The 22,419-nt window shown below is 38.2% G+C and overlaps 1 protein-coding gene across 1 annotated transcript; it reads right to left on the bottom strand.

The window, feature by feature from the left end:
• Positions 1 to 9,148: 9,148 nt before the first annotated feature.
• Positions 9,149 to 10,072, bottom strand: LOC140981613 (uncharacterized). The gene has a single exon (XM_073448037.1). The coding sequence runs from the start codon at positions 10,070 to 10,072 to the stop codon at positions 9,149 to 9,151; it is 924 nt and encodes a 307-aa protein (XP_073304138.1).
• Between the last annotated feature and the right edge of the window lie 12,347 nt (positions 10,073 to 22,419).

Here is a 22,419-nt window from a genome sequence, read left to right as displayed (position 1 = left end):
AATGGTGTACAACCATAAACTAGGACGTTTCCACTCTATAAGTGAGTACCACTTGGAAAGTCCTTTATGGAGGGTTGTTCAGTGCACTCTATCAGGAGCACCTAGACTTGGATAGGGACACGCCATGACACATTGGTAGATGTCCTCTCTTGTTATTATCCATCGAGAACCGCTTCACGATGGTATCAATGTATGTGGACTGGGTGAGACCTAGCAATCTTCTCGATCTATCTCTATAGATCTGTATTCCCAATACAAAAGATGCTTCACCCAAGTCCTGCATCGAGAACTTACTTGCTAACCATATTTTAGTTGATTGCAACATTCCTACATCATTTCCAATGAGTAGAATGTCATCAAAATAAAGCACTAGGAATGTCACAGCACTCCCACTGACCTTCTTATCCCTTCTTATTTTGCACTAGAAAAATAAAAAGATTTTTCAAGGAGAAGTGATTGCTTTCCTCAACAATTGAAGAAGAAAATTTTTGAGAGAATGGTGTGTGAAATTTTCGGCCATGGTGAGTAGAATGGGGAAGGGAATGAGTTGTCTTGGTTGTGGGAAAAGCTAAAACCACTTTTTAGCATCCCAAGCCTTGGAGATTGAAAAAGTAGTCTCCAACCCTTCACCTCCTATGCATGCAATGTTATTTGATTTTTAACAATTAAAAATCCATGGACTTAATTTATACTCAAGTCTACTAGTTAAATAATTATTCCAATTGGACTCTACAAGACCCAATGTTATTTAATTAATTCAACACTTGAATTAATTTAATTATTTGGACTCTATTAGGTCCACTAGTGTTTAATTAATTCAACACTTGAATTAATTTAATTTAGTCCATAATAATGTTTATGAAAACACAATTTTCAAATACATTATTTATTTGGCCAACTTTTAATTTTAGGAACACATTCATAAATTAAAAGTTACATTCTCTCATAGAAATCATACTTCTATTTTTCCTTACGCTTATAAACTCATTTATAATCCGTTCAATACATTGAACTATTTTACTTCTCAATGGGATCTAGAAAGCTAGTACTTGTGTGGCCCTCAATAGTTCACTGATACAACTAGCCGTGGGTTCACATCTCTATGTGATTCGGACTAAACATGTCCTTATACGAGCATACCCCAATTGCTCCATTCCTAATTATCAAATCCTTGATAACAAAAACGTCAAAACTCAAGTCTGATAGTACCCAACCAATCATGTTAAACGCCTAGCAGATCGCTTACATGATTCCCTATGTATCAAATGATAGTGCCTGCAAGAAGCATTCAATTATGGTTAGCGTACAGTACGGTCCCTTCACCTCATATATCCCGACCGATTCGACAACCATTGGTATATCGAGAGTTGTCAATGAATCGATACTATGTGTCAAGTCGTAGTTGCATCGATGGTGTAATCTATGAAAGCACTTTCATAATTACCACCATACTCTGATCAGAGATTTCATACTACATACACGTAGGATATCCATAACCGAAGTTAAGTGGTTAATCCCCGACTACAATGCATCGACTCCTATATGTTTCGCCAAAACACCCAACCTTGCCACCTGACGACCCCATGAGAGTCGGTAAACAAGTCAAAGTGTAATGCTAGCTCATAGAGTCTCAATGTTGTCCCGGGTCATAAGGACTAATGGTGTACAACCATAAACTAGGACGTTTCCACTCGATAAGTGAGAACCACTTGAAAAGTCATTTATGGAGGGTTGTTCAGTGCACTCTACCAGGAGCACCTATCTGCATGCTCGGACATCACAATGTCCCCTACCAATGAAACATGGTACTCACATCGCAGATACTAGTCTCGAACTCGAGCGGCTTATATCCTTCTTAAAGGCGGCTGAATCGACTAGGAACTGTTTAGAATGGTCCACCACCCCTCAGTAGTAGCATTGAACGTCGTTTCTCAGGGAACCTTTCCTTCCGCAAGTGGAGCCACACCCAATCTCCCTTCTCAAATATCACCTTCTTCTTCCCTTTAATGGCTTGCTTGGCATATTGCTCATTTCTCTTCTCAATGTTGGCCTTTATCTTTTCATGCAACCCCCTAATAAATTCAGCCTTCTTTTTGCCGTCCATGTTCAACCTTTCACTCACAGGTAAAGACATCAAATCCAACGGAGTCCAAGGATTAAAACCATATACAATTTCAAATGGCGAATAATTTGTAGTAGAATGCACACAACGATTATAAGCAAACTCAACAAATGGTAAACAATCTTCCCAATTCTTTAAGTTCTTCTTAAGAATAGCACGCAAAAGTGTCCCTAAAGTTCTATTAACAACTTCAGTCTGTCCATCCGTTTGAGGATGACATGTTGTAGAAAACAACTGTTTTGTGACAAGTTTAGCCCACAACGTTTTCCAAAAGTAACTCAAAAACTTAACATCACGGTCAGAAACAATAGTCCTAGGCATTCCATGCAACCTAACGACTTCTCTAAAAAAACAAATTCGCAATGTGAGATGCATCATCAGTTTTGTGACAAGCAATAAAATGTGTCATCTTAGAAAATCTATCAACAACAACAAATATTGAATCCCTCCCCTTCTTAGTCCTTGGCAACCCCAAAACAAAGTCCATAGAAATGTCAATCCAAGGCTCACTAGGAACAGGAAGTGGTGTATACAATCCATGTGGTTGTGTCCTAGACTTAGCTTGCCTACAAGTTATGCACTTATCACAAACTAGCTCAACATCACGCTTCATATGTGGCCAATAAAAATGTTCATGCAAAGCATTCAAGGTTTTTGCCACACCAAAGTGTCCCATCAAACCACACTCATGTGCCTCCCTAACAAGTAATTCACGAATGGATAATTTAGGGATGCACAACCTATCTCTTCTAAACAAGAAACCATTATGCAAATAGAATTTTTCATGTGAACCATGCATACAAGTTTCAAATACTTCCTTAAAATCCTCATCTAGTACATATAATTCTTTCACATGCTCAAACCCAAAATTTTAGACTCCAAGGTAGAAATTAGTACGTACTTCCGTGATAGTGCGTCGGCCACTACATTTTCCTTACCTTGTTTGTACTTGATGATGTATGGGAACGTTTCAATGAACGCCACCCACTTAGCATGCCGCTTGTTCAGCTTTTGTTGCCCCTTAAGGTGCTTTAGGGATTCATGATCCGTATGAATCACAAACTCCTTAGGCCTTAAGTAGTGCTGCCACGTCTCTAGAGTCCTCACAAGAGCGTAGAACTCCTTATCATACTTGGGATAGTTCAGGGCGGCCCCATTTAGTTTCTCGCTAAAGTACGCCATCGGTCGACCTCCTTGCATCAAGACTCCACCAATACCTACACCTGAAGCATCACATTCAATTTCAAAGGTATTAGCAAAATCAGGTAAAACAAGTAAAGGAGCATTAATTAACTTTTGCTTAATAAGAATAAAAGACTTCTCTTGCTCCTCGCCCCAATGGAATGGGACGTTCTTCATGATCACCGCCGTCATTGGTGCTGCCAGTGTACTAAAATCCTTTACCAACCTCCTATAGAAGCTTGCAAGACCATGAAAACTTCGAACTTGACCAACAGTAGTAGGCGTTGGCCAATCTCGAATGGCACTTACTGAAACAACCCCCTCTCATGACATTTAAATTTAAAAGGAAAAACATACGCGGAAGCATTAACATTTGAAAGGGAAAGAACAATATACCATGTACCTCATAAACATGTCCAAAACTAATATACATAACCATTCACAATCATATCCTTCAACACATAGCCAAAAGCCAACATAAATTTTTCCCCATCATTCATTTAGCAATATACATGATATTTAAAACTTCACATGTTCACTAAACCCAAATCAAAAGTGACATGACCAAATAAAATCTTTCCCATTGCCTTTTATATGACTTCTCCGGCCTCAGACAATCCGCTTCAATCCTTTTTATCACCTGCATCACATGATATTAACTGGAATGAGATAAAACTCAGTAAGCAGAAAGCTGTACATAACAAATACATATACATAGGATTGGCTTGAAACATGGCTATAGCAATGGCAATGAACAATGAATCAGTGGCAATGGACAATAAATCAATAGCAATAAACAATGAATAATACCATCTTCAATGAACAATAGATAACAAAACAATATAGATCGTATTTCATGGCATGAATTAAAGGAAAAGAAATGATAGTTCTGTGACCTGTGACCTGTGGATATTATCTCTTTGATACATAAATATATCAAAACTGTGAGAGATACTCATAATCATGAAATTGGCCAATGACATGCATGAATTACTATCATTCATTGGCTTTAATCATAGGAAATCTCATTGAGGCATTTAAACAAACACTTGGTAGGCACAATGGTGTATTAGCTCCTTGATCAATGAATTCAATGGAAATGCTTGAACAATGAACATATAACAATATATAGATCAACTATATACCAATGAAAGGAGCTAATTAGCAATAACATGGGTTGATACATATAAAATCATGTGAGCACTTGAAATAAAGCTTCTACTTACAACCCAACAAGTAAATGATGGCTAAAGTGATCTTGAATGAATCCTACAACAATAAACATAATAATAACCATAAATCATCACCATAAATCAAAGAATTCAACTTAACCCTTCATCACCTCAAACCCTTCCAATTCCAAGAATATAAAAGTTCTTACCTTGAATCTTGGAGAATTAGGTAGAAACCACTAAGAATTCAACTAAAATCCTAGCACTTGGAGTAGAGAAATGAAGGAAAGAAAACTTTGAGAGAAAAGGGTTGGGAACGATCAAAGGAAAGGAGAGAAATGAGAAGTGTGAGGAAGTATCTAGAAATGGGTATAAAAGACTTCCAATCCATAAAAAACGTGTTTTATTTTTTATACAGGCTGCCGGGCGCATATGCGCGACTTTCCGGGCGCATATGTGCGGCCCCTTCTACCCAAACATTAAACTTCTGCACCCGGCGCATATGCACGTCACATTCTGCCAAAAAACTCATTTTTGGCTTCTGAATTTGCGAAAGTGGTCAACATGAAAGTTGTAGTCCTATGTGTTTTCTTGCATCTGCAATTAGCCTCATGTCATTTGAATGTCTGAGTAAAAAGTTATACTCTTTCTCCCAACATGTGTCAGTGCAGGAACAACGAAACACACGACACACTTCGGGCGACTTTTGGCTCGTCTTCCCTAATGATTTGAACAAAACTCAAAACATGAAAGTTATAGCCTTATATCTTATCTTTCTAATGAAAGTGTCCTCACATCAATTGGATCAATATACAAAATATTATGCTAAAAACCACAACTACTGCCAAATTTTTCATACTGTTTCTTCACTCCCATTTCCTATTTGGCTCAAAATCAACTTTCTATTCTATCCATTCATTTCCATAATCATCACCAACTATGAACATAATAACAAAACAATAACCATAAACAATGACCATATATTAACCATTCCAATAAACATAACCATTACACATAATCTCAACCATCAAACTATATGAAATATCCATTACCATAATAAACCATAAATATCCAATAACCATATTTCCTAAACACCCAACCAAGAATAATATTATAAACAATAAAATGCTAAAAGGTTGAGATATTACAATCTCCCCTCCTTATAAAATTTTCGTCCCCGAAATTTGCTTACCGTCAAATAAAATCGGTTAACGATGTTTCAACTCCTCTTCCGGTTCCCATGTGGCCTCTTCAATAACATGATTCCTCCAAAGAACTTTGACAAGGCAAATTTCTTTGTTCCTCAACACTTTAAATTTGCGATCAAGAATTTGAACTGGCATTTCCTCGTAGCTTATGTTAGGCAAAAGATCCAATGATTCGTAACGAAGAACATGAGATGGATTAGAAAGGTACCTACGTAGCATTGAAACATGAAATACGTTATGAACTCGATCCAAGTCCGGTGGCAATGCAAGACGATAGGCTCGGTCTCCAATCTTATCAAGAATCTCGAACGGTCCAATGTATCGAGGACTTAACTTACCTTTCTTTCCAAATCGCATAATTCCTTAATAGGAGCTATTTTGATAAATAAATGATCACCCACCTCGAATGCCAAAGGCCACCGATGAACATCAGCATAACTCTTCTGTCTAGACTGAGCTGTCTTCATTCTTTCTTGGATCAAGGCCACAACATCTGCTGTCTGTTGAACCAACTCCGGGCCCAACATCTTTCTTTCACTTACCTCTTCCCAATACAAAGGAAAGCGGCACTTTCTTCCATATAAAGCTTCATAAGGTGCCATGCCGATTGAAGACTGGAAACTGTTATTATATGTGAACTCCACCAAAGGCAACTTAGAATCCCAACTTCCCGGGAAATCAATCGTACAAGCCCTTAGCATATCTTCAAGAATTTGGATAACCCTTTCTGATTGACCGTCACTTTGAGGATGATACGCGGTGCTAAAAGCCAATTTCGTTCCCAAAGCTCGATGCAAACTCGTCCAAAACAAGGATGTAAACCTTGGATCACGATCTGAAACTATCGTCACCGGTATCCCATGAAGTCTCACAATCTCTTGAATATACGCCTCAGCATATTGATTCATAGAATAAGTCGTCTTGACATGAAGAAAATGTGATGACTTGGTCAATCGATCCACGATCACCCAAATAGAATTGAAGCCTTTCTGAGTCCTTGGCAACCCAACAACAAAATCCATAGTTATATGCTCCCACTTCCATTGCGGTATAGGCAAGGATTGCAACAATCCCGTCGGTCTCTGGTGCTCAATCTTAACCTGCTGACAGGTTAGACATTCAGAAACAAATAGCATGATATCTTTCTTCATACCTGGCCACCAGTAAAGACGTCGAAGATCTTGGTACATCTTGGTACTACAGGGATGTACAGAATATGGCGCTGTATGAGCTTCAAGAAGTACCTCTTTTTGAATATCATCACCCATAGGAACACATATCCTGCCTCGAAAGGTCAGTAACCAATCCCGATTCGACCCAAATTCAGAAACTCCTGTCAGATCACTTTTCCTCTTCAACTCTAATAACTGAGCATCCAGCTGTTGTCCCTTCAAAATTCGATCAAATAAAGTTGAGTGAAGAACTAGAGCAAACAATCGAGCAACAGTACCTGAAGATACCAAATTGATCTCATTTCTTTGCAAATCAAGCAGCAAAGGTTTAAAAATCATGGAACCCAATAAAGAACTCGATTTGCGACTCAAAGCATCCGCAACCACATTAGCTTTTCCAGGATGATAGCTAATGGTGAAATCGTAGTCTTTCACTAGTTCTAACCATCTCCGCTGCCGCATATTCAAATCCTTCTGCGAAAACAAATAACTCAAACTTTTGTGATCTGTAAATATTTCACATTTTTCACCATATAGATAATGCCGCCAAATCTTTAAAGCAAAAACCACAGCCGCCAACTCCAAGTCATGAGTGGGATAGTTCTTCTCGTATTCCTTCAACTGACGAGAAGCATATGCTATCACTTTCCCACGCTGCATCAACACGGCACCTAACCCCTGCTTTGAAGCATCTGTATATACAACAAAATCTTTAGTACCACAAGGAAGTACTAAAACAAGAGCAGAAGTCAACTTATCTTTCAATGTTTGGAATGCTCTTTGGCACTCGATGGTCCATTCGAACTTGGTAGCCTTCCGTGTCAAACTCGTCAGTGGCAATGCTATCTTCGAAAAGTTCGCTATGAACCGTCTGTAATACCCTGCTAAACCAAGAAAACTCCTTACCTCTGAAACTGTCTTTGGAATAGACCATTGCTTGATGGACTCAATCTTGGATGGATCAAAATATATTCCTTCTTTCAAAACAATATGGCCCAAAAATGCCACCTGCTCTAACCAGAAGTCACATTTCTTTAACTTGGCATACACTTGCTTATCCCTCAACAGCTGCAACACAATCCTCAAATGCTCACGATGGAGTTCTCGTGTCTTTGAGTAGATCAAGATGTCATCAATAAAAACAATGACAAAAGTATCCAAATACGGCTTAAAGACAAGATTCATCAAATCCATAAAAACTGAAGGAGCATTGGTTAGCCCAAACGACATCACCAAAAACTCATAATGGCCATACCTCGTTCTAAACGCAGTCTTGGGTATGTCCTCATTTTTCACCTTCAGTTGATGGTAACCGGACCGAAGGTCGATCTTCGAAAATATTGCCGCTCCTTGCAATTGATCAAAGAAATCATCAATGCGTGGCAAATGATATTTATTCTTCATTGTTACCTTGTTGAGTTCTCGGTAGTCAATACATAATCGCAATGATCCATCCTTCTTCTTTACGAACAAAACTGGAGCTCCCCACGATGAGGAACTAGGTCGGATAAAACCTTTATCTAATAGCTCCTGCAATGGAGTCTTCAATTCTTTCATTTCAGTAGAAGCCATTCTGTATGGAGCCTTGGAAATTGGATTTGTACCTGGAATTAAGTCAATAACAAACTCCACCTCTCGATCAGGTGGTAAACCAGGCACATCATCAGCCAAAACATCAGGATAATCCTGAACCACATCAATGTCCTGAAATTGCAAATTACTTTGCTTTCTCACATCCACCACTGAAGCTAGATAACCCATACAACCTTTGTGCAACAACTTATTAGCTTGAAGGCAAGAAATAATAGGAATATCCACCGAAGAGACTAGAACAACAAAAACATCACTATCATGGTTATCGGCTAAAAATTTCACCGTCTTGCCCACACTATTAATCACCGCACGATACGTAGATAACCAATCCATAACCAATATAACATCGAATGCAACCATCAGAATAATAAAAAGATCAGCAAACAACAATCTCGTACCCATCTGTACGGGACATGCCTTAAGAATACTAGTAGGACAAATCTCATCACCAGAAGGCAACATAATAGTGAAGTGCAATGGCATAACAGTAGGTTCCACAGATATAGAATGCATAAACACTTCAGACATAAAAGGATGGGTGTCAATCAATGTAATTGCTTCTTTGCCATAGATTAAAATATTACCTGATATCACAGAAGAATCAGGATTAACACTTTCCTTCGTCATAGCAAAAATTCTGCTCTGGACTTTTCCTTTGCCTGAGGAGAGAGGACATTTCAGTGCCGTGTGCCCCATCTCCTAGCATCTAAAACATCTTCCACTACCCACCAAACACTCACCCTTGTGTGGCTTTCCACACTTAGGACATACCGGTCGTCCAGTATCAGAAGAAGGCACAGGAGGTTTAGAGCGCTGCTCCATCTTACCCTTAACATTTGCATTTGCACCTTGTCCTCTATCCTGGAAAGCTTGCCTTCTTAATTGTCTCTCTTTCTCAATTTCTTGCTCATCATGTTCCGCAAGCAAAGCTCGCTCCACGATATCTTGATACGTGACTACCTTGGACATATGAACATCCCTTCGAATTTTTGGCTTCAACCCACGAAAGAAGTGTTCTCCTTTATCTTTATCATTCTCAGCAATAAAAGGAACAAAAACACATCCTTTCTCAAACTTCAACGTATATTCAGTAACAGACAAAGCATCCTGCATCAATTCCAGAAATTCCTTCACCTTCTTGGCTTTTACTTCACGTGAAAAGAATTTGGCGTAAAATAACTCTTTGAACTCATCCCATTTTAACTCGTGAACATTGACAGTCACTTTCGTAGCTTCCCACCAGATGCGAGCAGCTTTGACTAACATAAAGACAGCACAACTAACCTTGTCTTGATCCATGAACTTCAAGTAATCAAATATAGCCTCCAATGATTTGACCCATTCAAGAGCTACGAGTGGATCGGCACCACCTATAAACTCTGGAGGGTTCGTACTTCTGAAACGATCATATGCACCATCTTCAGAACTTTCCGTTGTGCATTGTACTCTTCCACGACCATGACCCTGAGTCGAGGTATGCATGCTCAGTAACTGCTGGATTTGCTCACCATGAACCTTCGCTTGTTCTTTCAATAACCTACTAAATTCATCTACAACTTTTACCGTCTTATTAATGGGAGGGGTCCTATCATCCCCTTCAATAGTCTTTCGCTTGGGAGGCATGTCCTACACATAAGCTCACATTAACATAGATAGGAAGAAAGAGTACATCAATGACCATGAAATGGAATCAATTCTCAAAGTTAATATCAATAGATGCAGGATCGAAAACATACCGGTTTGTCCTAGGTAGAAGAAGTCATAAAAGGTCCAAAGAACTTTCGCTCTGATACCAATTGAAACATGTAATGCCCGAGATTTAATTACTGTAATCATAAGTGGATTAATTAACAGTATTGAGGGTATAGGAGCTTGAGTGGGATAGCCAGGCGTCGGTACATCACAAAACTAATCTTTTGTACAGAACCTTTGGCACTCGAGCGGTAGAAAAGGACCGCCCGAGCGCCAGTGCACCACCAGCTTTGCCTTTTGACAGAACGTTTGGCGCCCGAGCGGTAGTTTTTGACCGCCCGAGCGCCAGTGGATAACAAGCAAGAGCTCGGACAGAACCTTCCGCGCCCGAGCGGTAGTTTTTGACCGCCCGAGCGCCAATGTTCAATAAGGATATGTATCGGACAGAACATCCCGCGCCCGAGCGGTAGATTGNCGGACAGAACATCCGCGCCCGAGCGGTAGATTGCAACCGCCCGAGCGCCGACTGAAATTCAAGGAATTGTGCCACGTTTCTTCAAGCATGCAATTGAATTCTGAAGAAGAATTGTTATATATATATATATATATAACAATTCTTCTTCAGAATTCAAGAGGAAGAAAGAAGAAATCGAGAAAGGAAACGAGAAAAGCTATAGAAAATCCTTACGCCTTTATATTTCGATCCGCCCGTTAGATTTTAAATCTGACTTCAGTACGGTGTTCCTGTCTACGCGGGCTACAACTGGACGTAAGTTTTGTTATGTTTTGATATGTGTTGAAATTATGCTATTGTCAGAATTGAATAAAATTCATATATGATGTTCTTGACATGTTAGACATCATAGAATCGAAGTAAGATTAAGAAACATATTGATTACGGATTTGTTATAATTTTTCAGATTATATTGAGTGGTATTGGACAGATTTGGATTATGGTTGAATTACAGATTGTATTGGATATAGGTTATGATTGGTAATTGATATATGTTGATATGGTATTTACGGAGATATTGAGATTGTCCCGTTATGCCGTTGATTTTAAGTTAAATCCAGATTGATCAGATTGGTATTGATTTGAACAGTATATTGATATGAGATTAATTGATATTGTACATTGCCAGATCGTGTATTGACAGACTGTGAATTCTAAACGGGAACGTCGTCAGAACTGCTACAAACGAAAGGTATAAGTCAATGTGGTATTGGGAGATTGACACAAGTAAGATATACTTGTGTTTCCCTAAATCACATACTATTTGTTATTAATTGCATTGATTTGATTTGATATGCTTGTTCTATTGATGTATAGAGAGCATGTGTTAGATGCATAATTGATGAGTGATCTTGTGACATAAGTACCTGATAGTGGTGGGATCGCCACGAGCACATTGCACGATGTCACAAGATAGTGTATTGGCGATAGTGCCACAGTCTGTGACGGATAGGTCAAGACACTGGATGTTTGGTTTTATCGACGTGGATAGAATCGGAGTTCCTTCTATTACTGTTGGTCGATATAGGAATACCAACGTCTGGAAACCGGGATCCCTATACTAGGATGGAGTCTAGTCTGAGTCGTGGAGTCACGAGTATGATTGATAGTTTGATATTAATTATGTTTCAGATTTTGATATATATCTGATATCTGCTTCATGCTTATATTAATTATATGATTGCATGTTTCGTTGATTTATACTGGGAGTTATTCTCACCGGAGTTATCCGGCTGTTGTTGTGTTTGTATGTGTGCATGACAACAGGTGGGACAGGTTCAGGGTCGAGGAGATGAAGAGAGAGAGATCGTGATTAGAGTGGAGACTACGGACTTGATCTGAGATAGGGTTGAACACTTGATATTTAGTGATTGAACCTTAGTTTGTAAATCATTGTATATAGTACAAGACTTGTACTTTACTTTTATACTGATATGTATAGTAGAGTGATTCCATTACGTTCCGCATTTGATATTATATTTAACCAAAAAAAAATTTAGACCCTGTTTATTATAATTGATTAATTAGTCCCAATGACGATTAAGAACATGATTAGCGTCCGGGTCCCCACAAAACAACCCCCTCTCATGACATTTAAATTTAAAAGCAAAAACATATGCGGAAGCATTAACATTTGAAAGGGAAAGAACAATATACCATGTACCTCATAAACATGTCCAAAACTAATATACATAACCATTCACAATCATATCCTTCAACACATAGCCAAAAGCCAACATAAATTTTTCCCCATCATTCATTTAGCAAACTACATGATATTTTAAAATATCACATGTTCACTAAAGCCAAAACAAAAGTGACATGACCAAATAAAATCTTTCCCATTGCCTTTTATATGACTTCTCCGACCTCAGACAATCCGCTTCAATCCTTTTTATCACCTGCATCACATGATATTAACTGGAATGATATAAAACTCAGTAAGTAGAAAGCTGTACATAACAAATACATATACATAGGATTGGCTTGAAACATGGCTATAGCAATGACAATGAACAATGAATCAGTGGCAATGGACAATAAATAAATAGCAATAAACAATGAATAATACCATCTTCAATGAACAATAGATAACAAAGCAATATAGATGGTATTTCATGGCATGAATTAAAGGAAAAGAAATGATAGTTCTGTGACCTGTGGATAGTATCTCTTTGATATATAAATATACCAAAACTGTTAGAGATACTCATAATCATGAAATTGGCCAATGACATGCATGAATTACTATCATTCCTTGGCTTTAATCATAGGAAATCTCATTGAGACATTTAAACAAACACTTGGTAGGCACAATGGTGTATTAGCTCTTTGTTCAATGAATTCAATGGAAATTCTTGAACAATGAACATATGACAATATATAGATCAACTATATACCAATGAAAGGAGCTAATTAGCAATAACATGGCTTGATACATATAAAATCATGTGAGCACTTGAAAGGAAGCTTCTACTTACAACCCAACAAGTAAATGATGGCTAAAGTGATCTTGAATGAATCCTACAACAATAAACCTAATAATAACCATAAATCATCACCATAAATCAAAGAATTCAACTTAACCCTTCATCACTTCAAACCCTTCCAATTCCAAGAATATAAAAGTTCTTACCTTGAATCTTGGAGAATTAGATAGAAACCTAAGAATTCAACTAAAATCCTAGCACTTGGAGTAGAGAAATGCAGGAAAGAAAACTTTGAGAGAAAAGGGTTGGGAACGATCAAAGGAAAGGAGAGAAATGAGAAGTGTGATGAATTATCTAGAAATGGGTATAAAAGACTTCAAATCCATAAAAAACGTGTTTTATTTTTTATACAGGCTGTCGGGCGCATATGCGCGACTTTCCGGGCGAATATGTGCGGCCCCTTCTGCCCAAACATTAAACTTCAGCACCCGGCGCATATGCGCGAGTTATGGCGCCTATGCGCGCCACATTCTGCCGAAAAACTCATTTTTGGCTTCAGAATTTTCGAAAGTGGTCAACATGAAAGTTGTAGCCCTATGTGTTTTCTTGCATCTTCAATTAGCCTCATGTCATTTGAAGGTCTGAGTAAAAAGTTACGCTCTTTCTCCCAACATGTGTCAGTGCAGGAACAACGAAACACACGACACACTTCGGGCCACTTTTGGCTCGTCTTCCCTAATAATTTGAACAAAACTCAAAACATGAAAGTTATAGCCTTATATCTTGTCTTTCTAATGAAAGTAACCTCACATCAATTGGATCAATATACAAAACATTATGCTAAAAAATACAACTACTCTCAAATTTTTCATACTGTTTCTGCACTTCCATTTCCTATTTGACTCAAAATCAACTTTCTATTATATCCATTCATTTCCATAATCATCACCAACTATGAACATAATACCAAAACAATAACCATAAACAATGACCATATATTAACCATTCCAATAAACATAACCATTACACATAATCTCAACCATAATACTATATGAAATATCAATTACCATAATAAACCATAAATATCCAATAACCATATTTTCTAAACACCCGATTAAAAATAATATTATAAACAATAAAATGCTAAAAGGTTGAGATATTACACTTACCTTGTCTTCATCCACTTGTACACCCTGTGAGCTTACCACAAAACCAAGAAAGACAAGTTTGTTTGTACAAAAATCACATTTCTTTAAGTTAGCATACAAATTTTCAGCACTTAGTGTGATTAGTACAAGTCCCAAGTGATTAACATGCTCATCCAAGTTTTTGCTATACATTAGGATATCATCAAAATAAACAACAACAAACTTTCCTTTGTGTGCACGCAAAACATAATTCATTAACCTCATAAAGGTGCTAGGGGCGTTAGTTAAGCCAAATGGCATTACCATCCACTCATATAACTCATACTTGGTTTTAAAATCAGTTTTCCACTCATCACCTTCCCTCATCCTAATTTGGTGATAACCACTCTGCAAGTCAATTTTACTAAAGACACATGCACCATGAATTCATCTAACAAATCATCTAGTCTAGGTATGAGATGCCTATACTTAATGGTTATGTAATTGATTGTCCTACAATCTACACACATACGTCATGATCCATCCTTCTTAGGTACTAGCAAAACAGGTACAGCACAAGGAGACATGGACTCACGCACAAAACCCCTATCTAACAACTCACTTACCTGCCGTTGAAGCTCCTTGGTCTCCTCCGGGTTGCTCCTATAAGCTGGACGATTTGGCAATGCTCTCCTAGGCACAAAATCCATTTGGTGCACGATTCCCTTCAATGGTGGTAAGCCTTGAGGTAACTCTTCCGGAAATACGTCTTCAAATTCCTGCAAAAGTGAAACAACAATGCTCGCAAGGGTCCAGGCTATATCACTTGTGTTAAAGAGGATCTCTTTATAAAGAATCAACACAAGTGGTTCATGTGTGTGCATCAATTGCTTCAACTCACTTTTTTGGGCCATATATGATTTTATTTTTGGCCTCTTTCCGCTCATTTTCTTTCCTCTCATTTTTCTTTTGTATGGCCGTCTCACTCTTTTGATCACTCTTTTTTCAGCCATTTCATTTTTATTCTCAAAGGCCATCTCACTTTTTAGTTCACTCTTTTTTTCGGCCTCATCTCTCTTCTTTTTTTTCAAATGGTCCTCCAACACTTGCTTCGGGGCCAAAGGAAGTAATACAATGGTTTCTTTCTTCAATACAAAGGAGTACCTATTCTTAAACCCATCTTTTGTCACCCGCCTATCATATTGCCAAGGTCTACCCAACAAGATATGACATGCATGCATGGGTACCACATCAGACAAGATCTCATCCACATACTTCCCAAAAGCAAAAGGCACTAGCACTTGTTTTGTAACCTTCACCTCCGCACAATCATTCAACCATTGGAGCCTATATGGTTGAGGGTGCTTTAATGTAGGTAACCCCAATTTCTCCACCATTTCAACACTAGCCACATTAGTACAACTCCCCCCATCTATGATTAGATTGCAAACTTTTTGGTTAACAGAACACCTAGTATGGAACAAGTTCTCCCTTTGGTTAGTCTCCTCCTCCTTGACTTGGGCACTCATGATTAGCCTAGTCACTAGTGCTTCACCTACAACTGCCTCATATCCCTCATCAGGATCCTCTAATGCAGGCATCTCATCTTCATCACCCTCACTATGAGACTCATATTCACCATAGTTATTTAGAATCATTACCCTTTTATTAGGACATTCACTAGAAATATGACCTAACCCTTGACACCTAAAACATTTAACATCTCTAGATCGATTAGAAGGAGTTTCAGATTTACCTTGCACTCCTTGTTTAGGCGCCTCTTGTTTGGTCTCAACCTTGGGCTTGATCACCACCTTATTTTCATCACGTTTTGCCACATTTGGTAGCCAAGAAGATGATTAACCCCCGGTTTGATTGGTGCGGCCAACTCCACGCCTCTTGAGTTGTTGCTCCACTTTTATGGCCATTTGCACCATTTCGTCTAGATCCAAGTAGTGCCGAAGCTCCACTTGATCTTGAATCTCCCTGTTCAAACCACAAAGAAAACGAGCCATCGTCGCCTCACTATCTTCCTCAATATTTGCGCTAATCATGACTACCTCCATCTTCTTATAGTATTCCTCAACACTCCTTACTCCTTGCCTCAAAGTTTGTAGCCTCTTAAACATCTCCCTATAGTAGTGGTTGGGCACAAACCTCTTCCTCATGACCCCCTTCATCTCATCCCAAGTTTCAATGGGTCTCTCATTATACATCCTCCTAGTGGTCACTAATTGATCCCACCAAATGAGAGCATAGTCTAGAAATTCCACAACCGCCAACCTAACCTTCTTTTGTTCGGAGTAGTGGTGACATTCAAACACTAACTCTACCCTCTTTTCCATTTCTAAGTATGCCTCCGGGTCAGATTTCCCATGGAACGAAGGAATCTTCATCTTAATACTACCCATACTACCATCCTCCCTATTCTCGTCATTGTATCTACCCCGTGTGGCTTCTCTCCCTCCTCTACCAAATCCTCTACCTCTTCCATTCCTACCCCAATTTTCATTTTGGCTCTCCTCATCTCCTCCCAAATCATAATCTTCCTCTTCTTCTATCCTACCCAAATCTTTAGGCTTAGGTTTATCTCCACTAGTACTAACTTCAAGCCTATCCAACCGCTCATGTAATGGCTCCAACTCTACCTTCATCATCCTACTAAAATGTCCAAACAACGCCTCCATTTGGACCTTAGACAACCACGGGTTCGAACTATCTCCTACCTCTTTCTCCATTTATTTTCACATTTGTACCTGCAAGAAAACGTTAGTAGAAAACAAAATATTTCTCACCCAAATCCTCACGGTCTCTCCAAAGAAAAGTCGCTCGTCACTCCTCTCTAGTTTTTTTTTTTGCTCATAACAAATTCTCACCGTTCACTCCAAAGAAAATTCACTCGCACTCAAGTATTTTCACTCAAATTTGATAGTATTCTCGAAGGTGTGCTCAAGCTTTGTATTTGTATATCAAACAATCAAGTTCAACTTGTGAACAAATGTGATCGACTCACTTAGACTGCGTAGCCAAGCAATTTGAAGGTAAATATATATTTTTTTTGACTGTGTGAGGCACTTGTATATGACTCACAAAAAGGAATAGAACAAAATACCAAAAAGAAATAATGCTGAATTTTCGGATTTTTGGTATTTTTTTTTGAGTACTTACTCGAAAATCCCAAGAAAAAAAATCATCAAAAATTTCAGAAACTGACGAAGAACGATATACTAAAAATATAGATCTGAAAAAGGAACGAAATGATAACAGATCAGATAATAGACGAGAAAATAACGTGATAAACTTACTTGAATTCAATGAACCTAAGCTCTGATACCAAATGATACGAATCCTCGTACGTAAGAATAGCAAACACGATTAATTTATAACCGCGCCCTCAATTCAATTACGAACAAGGAATCAATGTTGTCCCGATCTTTTGAATCAAGTATAGTGTTGTGTTATTCTCAATGTTGGCCTTGACCTTTTCATGCAACCCCCTAACAAATTCAGCCTTCTTTTTGCCGTCCATGTTCAACATTTCACTCAAAGGTAAAGACATCAAATCCAACGGAGTCAAAGGATTAAAACCATATACAATTTCAAATGGCGAATAATTTGTAGTAGAATGCACACAACGATTATAAGCAAACTCAACAAATGGTAAACAATCTTCCCAAATCTTTAAATTTTTCTTAAGAATAGCACGCAAAAGTGTCCCTAAAGTTCTATTAACAACTTCAGTATGTCCATCCATTTAAGGATGACATGTAGTAGAAAACAACAATTTTGTGCCAAGTTTAGCCCACAACGTTTTCCAAAAGTAACTCAAAAACTTAACATCACGGTCAGAAACAATAGTCCTAGGCATGCCATGCAACCTAACGACTTCTCTAAAGAACAAATCCGCAATGTGAGAGGCATCATCAGTTTTGCGACAAGCAATAAAATGTGCCATCTTAGAAAATCTATCAACAACAACAAATATCGAATCCCTACCCTGCTTAGTCCTAGGCAACCCCAAAACAAAGTCCATAGAAATGTCAATCCAAGGTTCATTAAGAACAGGAAGTGGTGTATACAATCCATGTGGTTGTGTCGTAGACTTAGCTTGCCTGCAAGTTATGCACTTATCACAAACTCGCTCAACATCACGCTTCATATGTGGCCAATAAAAATGTTCATGCAAAGCATTCAAGGTTTTTGTCACACCAAAGTGTCCCATCAAACCACCCCCATGTGCCTCCCTAACAAGTAATTCACGAATGGATGATTTAGGGATGCACAACCTATCTTTTGGTTCCCGAACTCACTCCCATGCATCACGAACCCTTCGGCACTTGACTCCTTGCACGTAAGTCCTCCTTGATTGCTCATGACTCCCTGTAGTGCTTCCTTTAACTTCTTCAGCCGTACTCTCGTGATCGGTCCCTCCGGCAACTCCAAAGGATCCCATGCTTTCCTTGGCGCTCGATCACCCATGTTTGCATCACTAGGGAAATGCATGGGATGCAAATAAAACTATTACATATTCTTCCAATATTTACATGTCTTCGATCTTCATAACCATCAAGGCCACCATCTTCCAATCTTGATCTTCCACTAAACTAATATTTACAAATAAATATCCATGGCAAATAGGGATACATCTCATGGGGTGGGAACGGGCCATAAACCAAGCCCACTTTAAATTTGATAATTATTACAATCATTCAACACAAAATATCCTAGCATACACCTAGCAAATTGGGCTTGAGCTTTTGATCATCCTTCATGCATAATATCACATATCATACACCATCAATTAATTATCTCAATAATCAATTGATCCAATATTATATATCTTGATCCAATCACAAACCGCCACGATTATAAACTAAATTAACAAAGTATACAAACTCCTTTGTCTACTTTCCAATTAATTTATTTATAACCTAATTTCTTGTAAATCACAATTTACTATAAATAATTAAAGTCCAACTTCAATTATTTATTTAATGAGAAAATATTTGCAACTTTTGTAAATTTAAACTTAAGGGCCCAAAAAATCATTTTTCACCAAAAACATTTTGGCCCATTTAAATTTCACAAATATGTTAGCCATCTAATGGCCCAACAACTTCAAGGCCCATGACACTTTGATAATCCAAAACACTTTTGGAAACCCTAGTCGTCATCGCCGTCGCCGGATTCCGGCCAACTTACCAAAAAAATTTTTTTTTATTAAAATCATAGGGGGGTTCGAGCAGCCCTTGGGCTGCCCTTGCTGCCCGAAATGGGCAGCAACATGCAGCCCCAAAAACCCCTCACATTGCCTTGATTTTTGTTGCAAAACTTCAGCTCATGTGGTTAGAAATCGACCTCAATATAATATCATGTATTTGCTACACTAAAATTTTGACCATAGCTCTGATACCACTTGAAAGAGGATCGGTTACGGTGCCGGTAGCGCAACGGAAGTTTCAAAATTTTTGTTTCAACAAGAACAAAATCGAGCACCTTCTAGTAGTGTAGCAAATACGAAAACACAAAAATTACCTGCATAGTGTGTTTAAGAAAAATACCTATCAATCTTAAAAGATTGATGTTGGCTCCAACTTAGTTGATATACAACTAAGCTCTTGAATGGCAAGGCAAATCTTCAAGCTTCCTTGTTCTTGGACTCCTTTCTTCAAATTAGGTCCACCACTAACAAATTAGAACCACTCTAATTTTGCACTAGAAAAATTAGAGTATTTTTCATTGAGTAGAGTATATTTTCCTCAACCAAAATGAAGAGAAAAATTGGAGAGAATTTTTTTGAAGAAAGTATCGGCCATCAAGGTATGTAGAATGAGGTTGGAAGACTTTTGTTGGTCCTTGAAAAAGTTGAGTTAAGCATGTGCATGCCCTGCCTTTTTTATACAAAAAGTTGTCTCTCACCCTTTCATCTCCCATGCATGCAATCTATTTGGGTTTGTAACAATTACAAAGCCCATGGACTTTTATTTAAATATCTCAAACACATTTGAGATCATTTAAACTTTACTTGAATTTACTCAAGCCCACTAGGTAAATAATTATTTCTAATTGGGCTCTACAAGGCCCAATGTAATTTAATTAATCCAACACTCGAATTAATTTAATTATTTGAACTCTACTAGGTCCACTAGTGTTTAATTAATTCAACACTTGAATAAATTTAATTTAGTCCATAATAATGTTTATGAAAATCACAATTTTCAAATACATTATTTGTTTGGCCAACTTTTAATTTAGGAACACATTCATAAATTAAAAGTTACATTCTCCTTATAGAAGTCATACTTCTATTTTTCCTTACGCTTATAAACTCCTTTATAAACCGTTCAACTCATTGAACTATTTTACTTCTCAACTGGATCTAGAAAGTTAGCACTTGTGTGACCCTCAATGGTTCATTGATACAACCAGCCGTGGGTTCACATCTCCATGTGATTCGGACTAAACATGTCCTTATTTGAGCATACCCCAATTGTCCCATTCTTACTTATCAGCTCCTTGATAACAAGAACGTCAGAACTCAAGTCTTATAGTACCCAACCAATCATGTTAAACGCCTGGCAGCATCGCTTACATGATTCCCTACATATCAAATGATAGTGCCTGCAAGAACCATTCTATTATGGTTAGAATACAGTACGGTCCCTTCAACTCATATATCCCGACCGATTCGACAACCATTGGTATATCGAGAGTTGTCAATGAATCGATACTATGTGTCATGTCGTAGTTGCATCGATGGTGTAATCTATGAAACCCGTTTCATAATTACCACCGTACTCTGATCAGAGATTTCAAACTACATACACATGAGATCACATAGGATATCCATACCCGAAGGTAAGCGGTGAATCCCCGACTACAATGTATCGACTCCTATATGTTTCGACAGAACACCCAACCTTGCCACCTAATGACCCCATGAGAGTCGGTAAACAAGTCAAAGTGCAACGCTAGCATATAGAGTCTCAATGTTGTCCCGGGTCATAAGGACTAATGGTGTACAACCATAAACTAGGACGTTTCCACTCGATAAGTGAGAACCCCTTGGAAAGTCCTTTATGGAGGGTTGTTCAGTGCACTCTATCAGGAGCACCTATCTGCATTCTTGGACATCACAATGTCCCCTACCAATGAAACATGGTACTCACATCGCAGATACTAGTCTCGAACACGAGCGGCCTATATCCTTCTTAGCGGCGGCTGAATAGACTAGGAACTGTTTAGAATATACAATATTGCAAATATGAGTTTCATGATTCTCATATGCTTTCTACTATTTGTATATTCAAGGACTTTATCTATGCAACTAGCATGGGTATATAGATAAAGAAGTGCCAAAACAATAATTTCAAATATTATTAAAATAAAGACTGTTTATACATAGAGTGTCATTGTGAACACTCGGCCAACACTTGGCTCGACGTGCACCTACTCTAACGGAACTTGTCTAAAAATGGCTTGAAAATTCTGTTCATTAAATCCATAAAAGCAGCTGGTACATTTGTTAGTCCAAATGACATTACAAGAAATTCATAATGCACATACCTCGTTCGGAAGGCAGTCTTTGAGATATCATCTGATTTCACTTTTAGTTGATGATAGCCTGATCGTAAATCAATTTTCGAAAAGATGGCAGCTCCTTGTAATTGATCAAACAAATCATCAATTCTGGGGAGTGGATACTTATTTTTGATTGTCACTTTGTTCAACTCCCGATAATCAATACATAGACGGATGGTACCGTCTTTCTTCTTCACAAATAAAACAGGTGCACCCCACGGTGAAAAGCTCGGTCTAATAAACCTTTATCAAGCAAATCCTGTAATTGTTCTTTCAATCCTTTCATTTCTGTAGGAGCTAATCGATAAGGAGCTTTTGAGATCGGATGAGTTCCTGCCACAACATGAATTACAAATTCGATCTATCTATCTGGAGGTAAGCCTGTTACATCATCAGGAAATACTTCTGGAAACTCACACACAACATCTGTATCTTTTAGGTCACGAATCAGTGGAGCAATAACTAAAACAGATGCTAAATATCCTTGACACCTCTTCTGTAATAATCTACAAGCCTTCGTACAAGAGATTATCTGAACATGTAAGGATATACCTGCACTTGCTACTGTGAATGGTTCAGCTCCTATTGGTGCAAACTTGGTCATCTTTATGCCACAATCAATAGTAA

The sequence above is a fragment of the Primulina huaijiensis genome, chromosome 7 (genome assembly GCF_012295235.1).
Source record: "Primulina huaijiensis isolate GDHJ02 chromosome 7, ASM1229523v2, whole genome shotgun sequence".
NCBI classification, from domain to species: Eukaryota; Viridiplantae; Streptophyta; class Magnoliopsida; order Lamiales; family Gesneriaceae; genus Primulina; species Primulina huaijiensis.
Note: the sequence above shows the minus strand (reverse complement) of the source record. Positions and strands in the feature narration are given on the sequence as shown.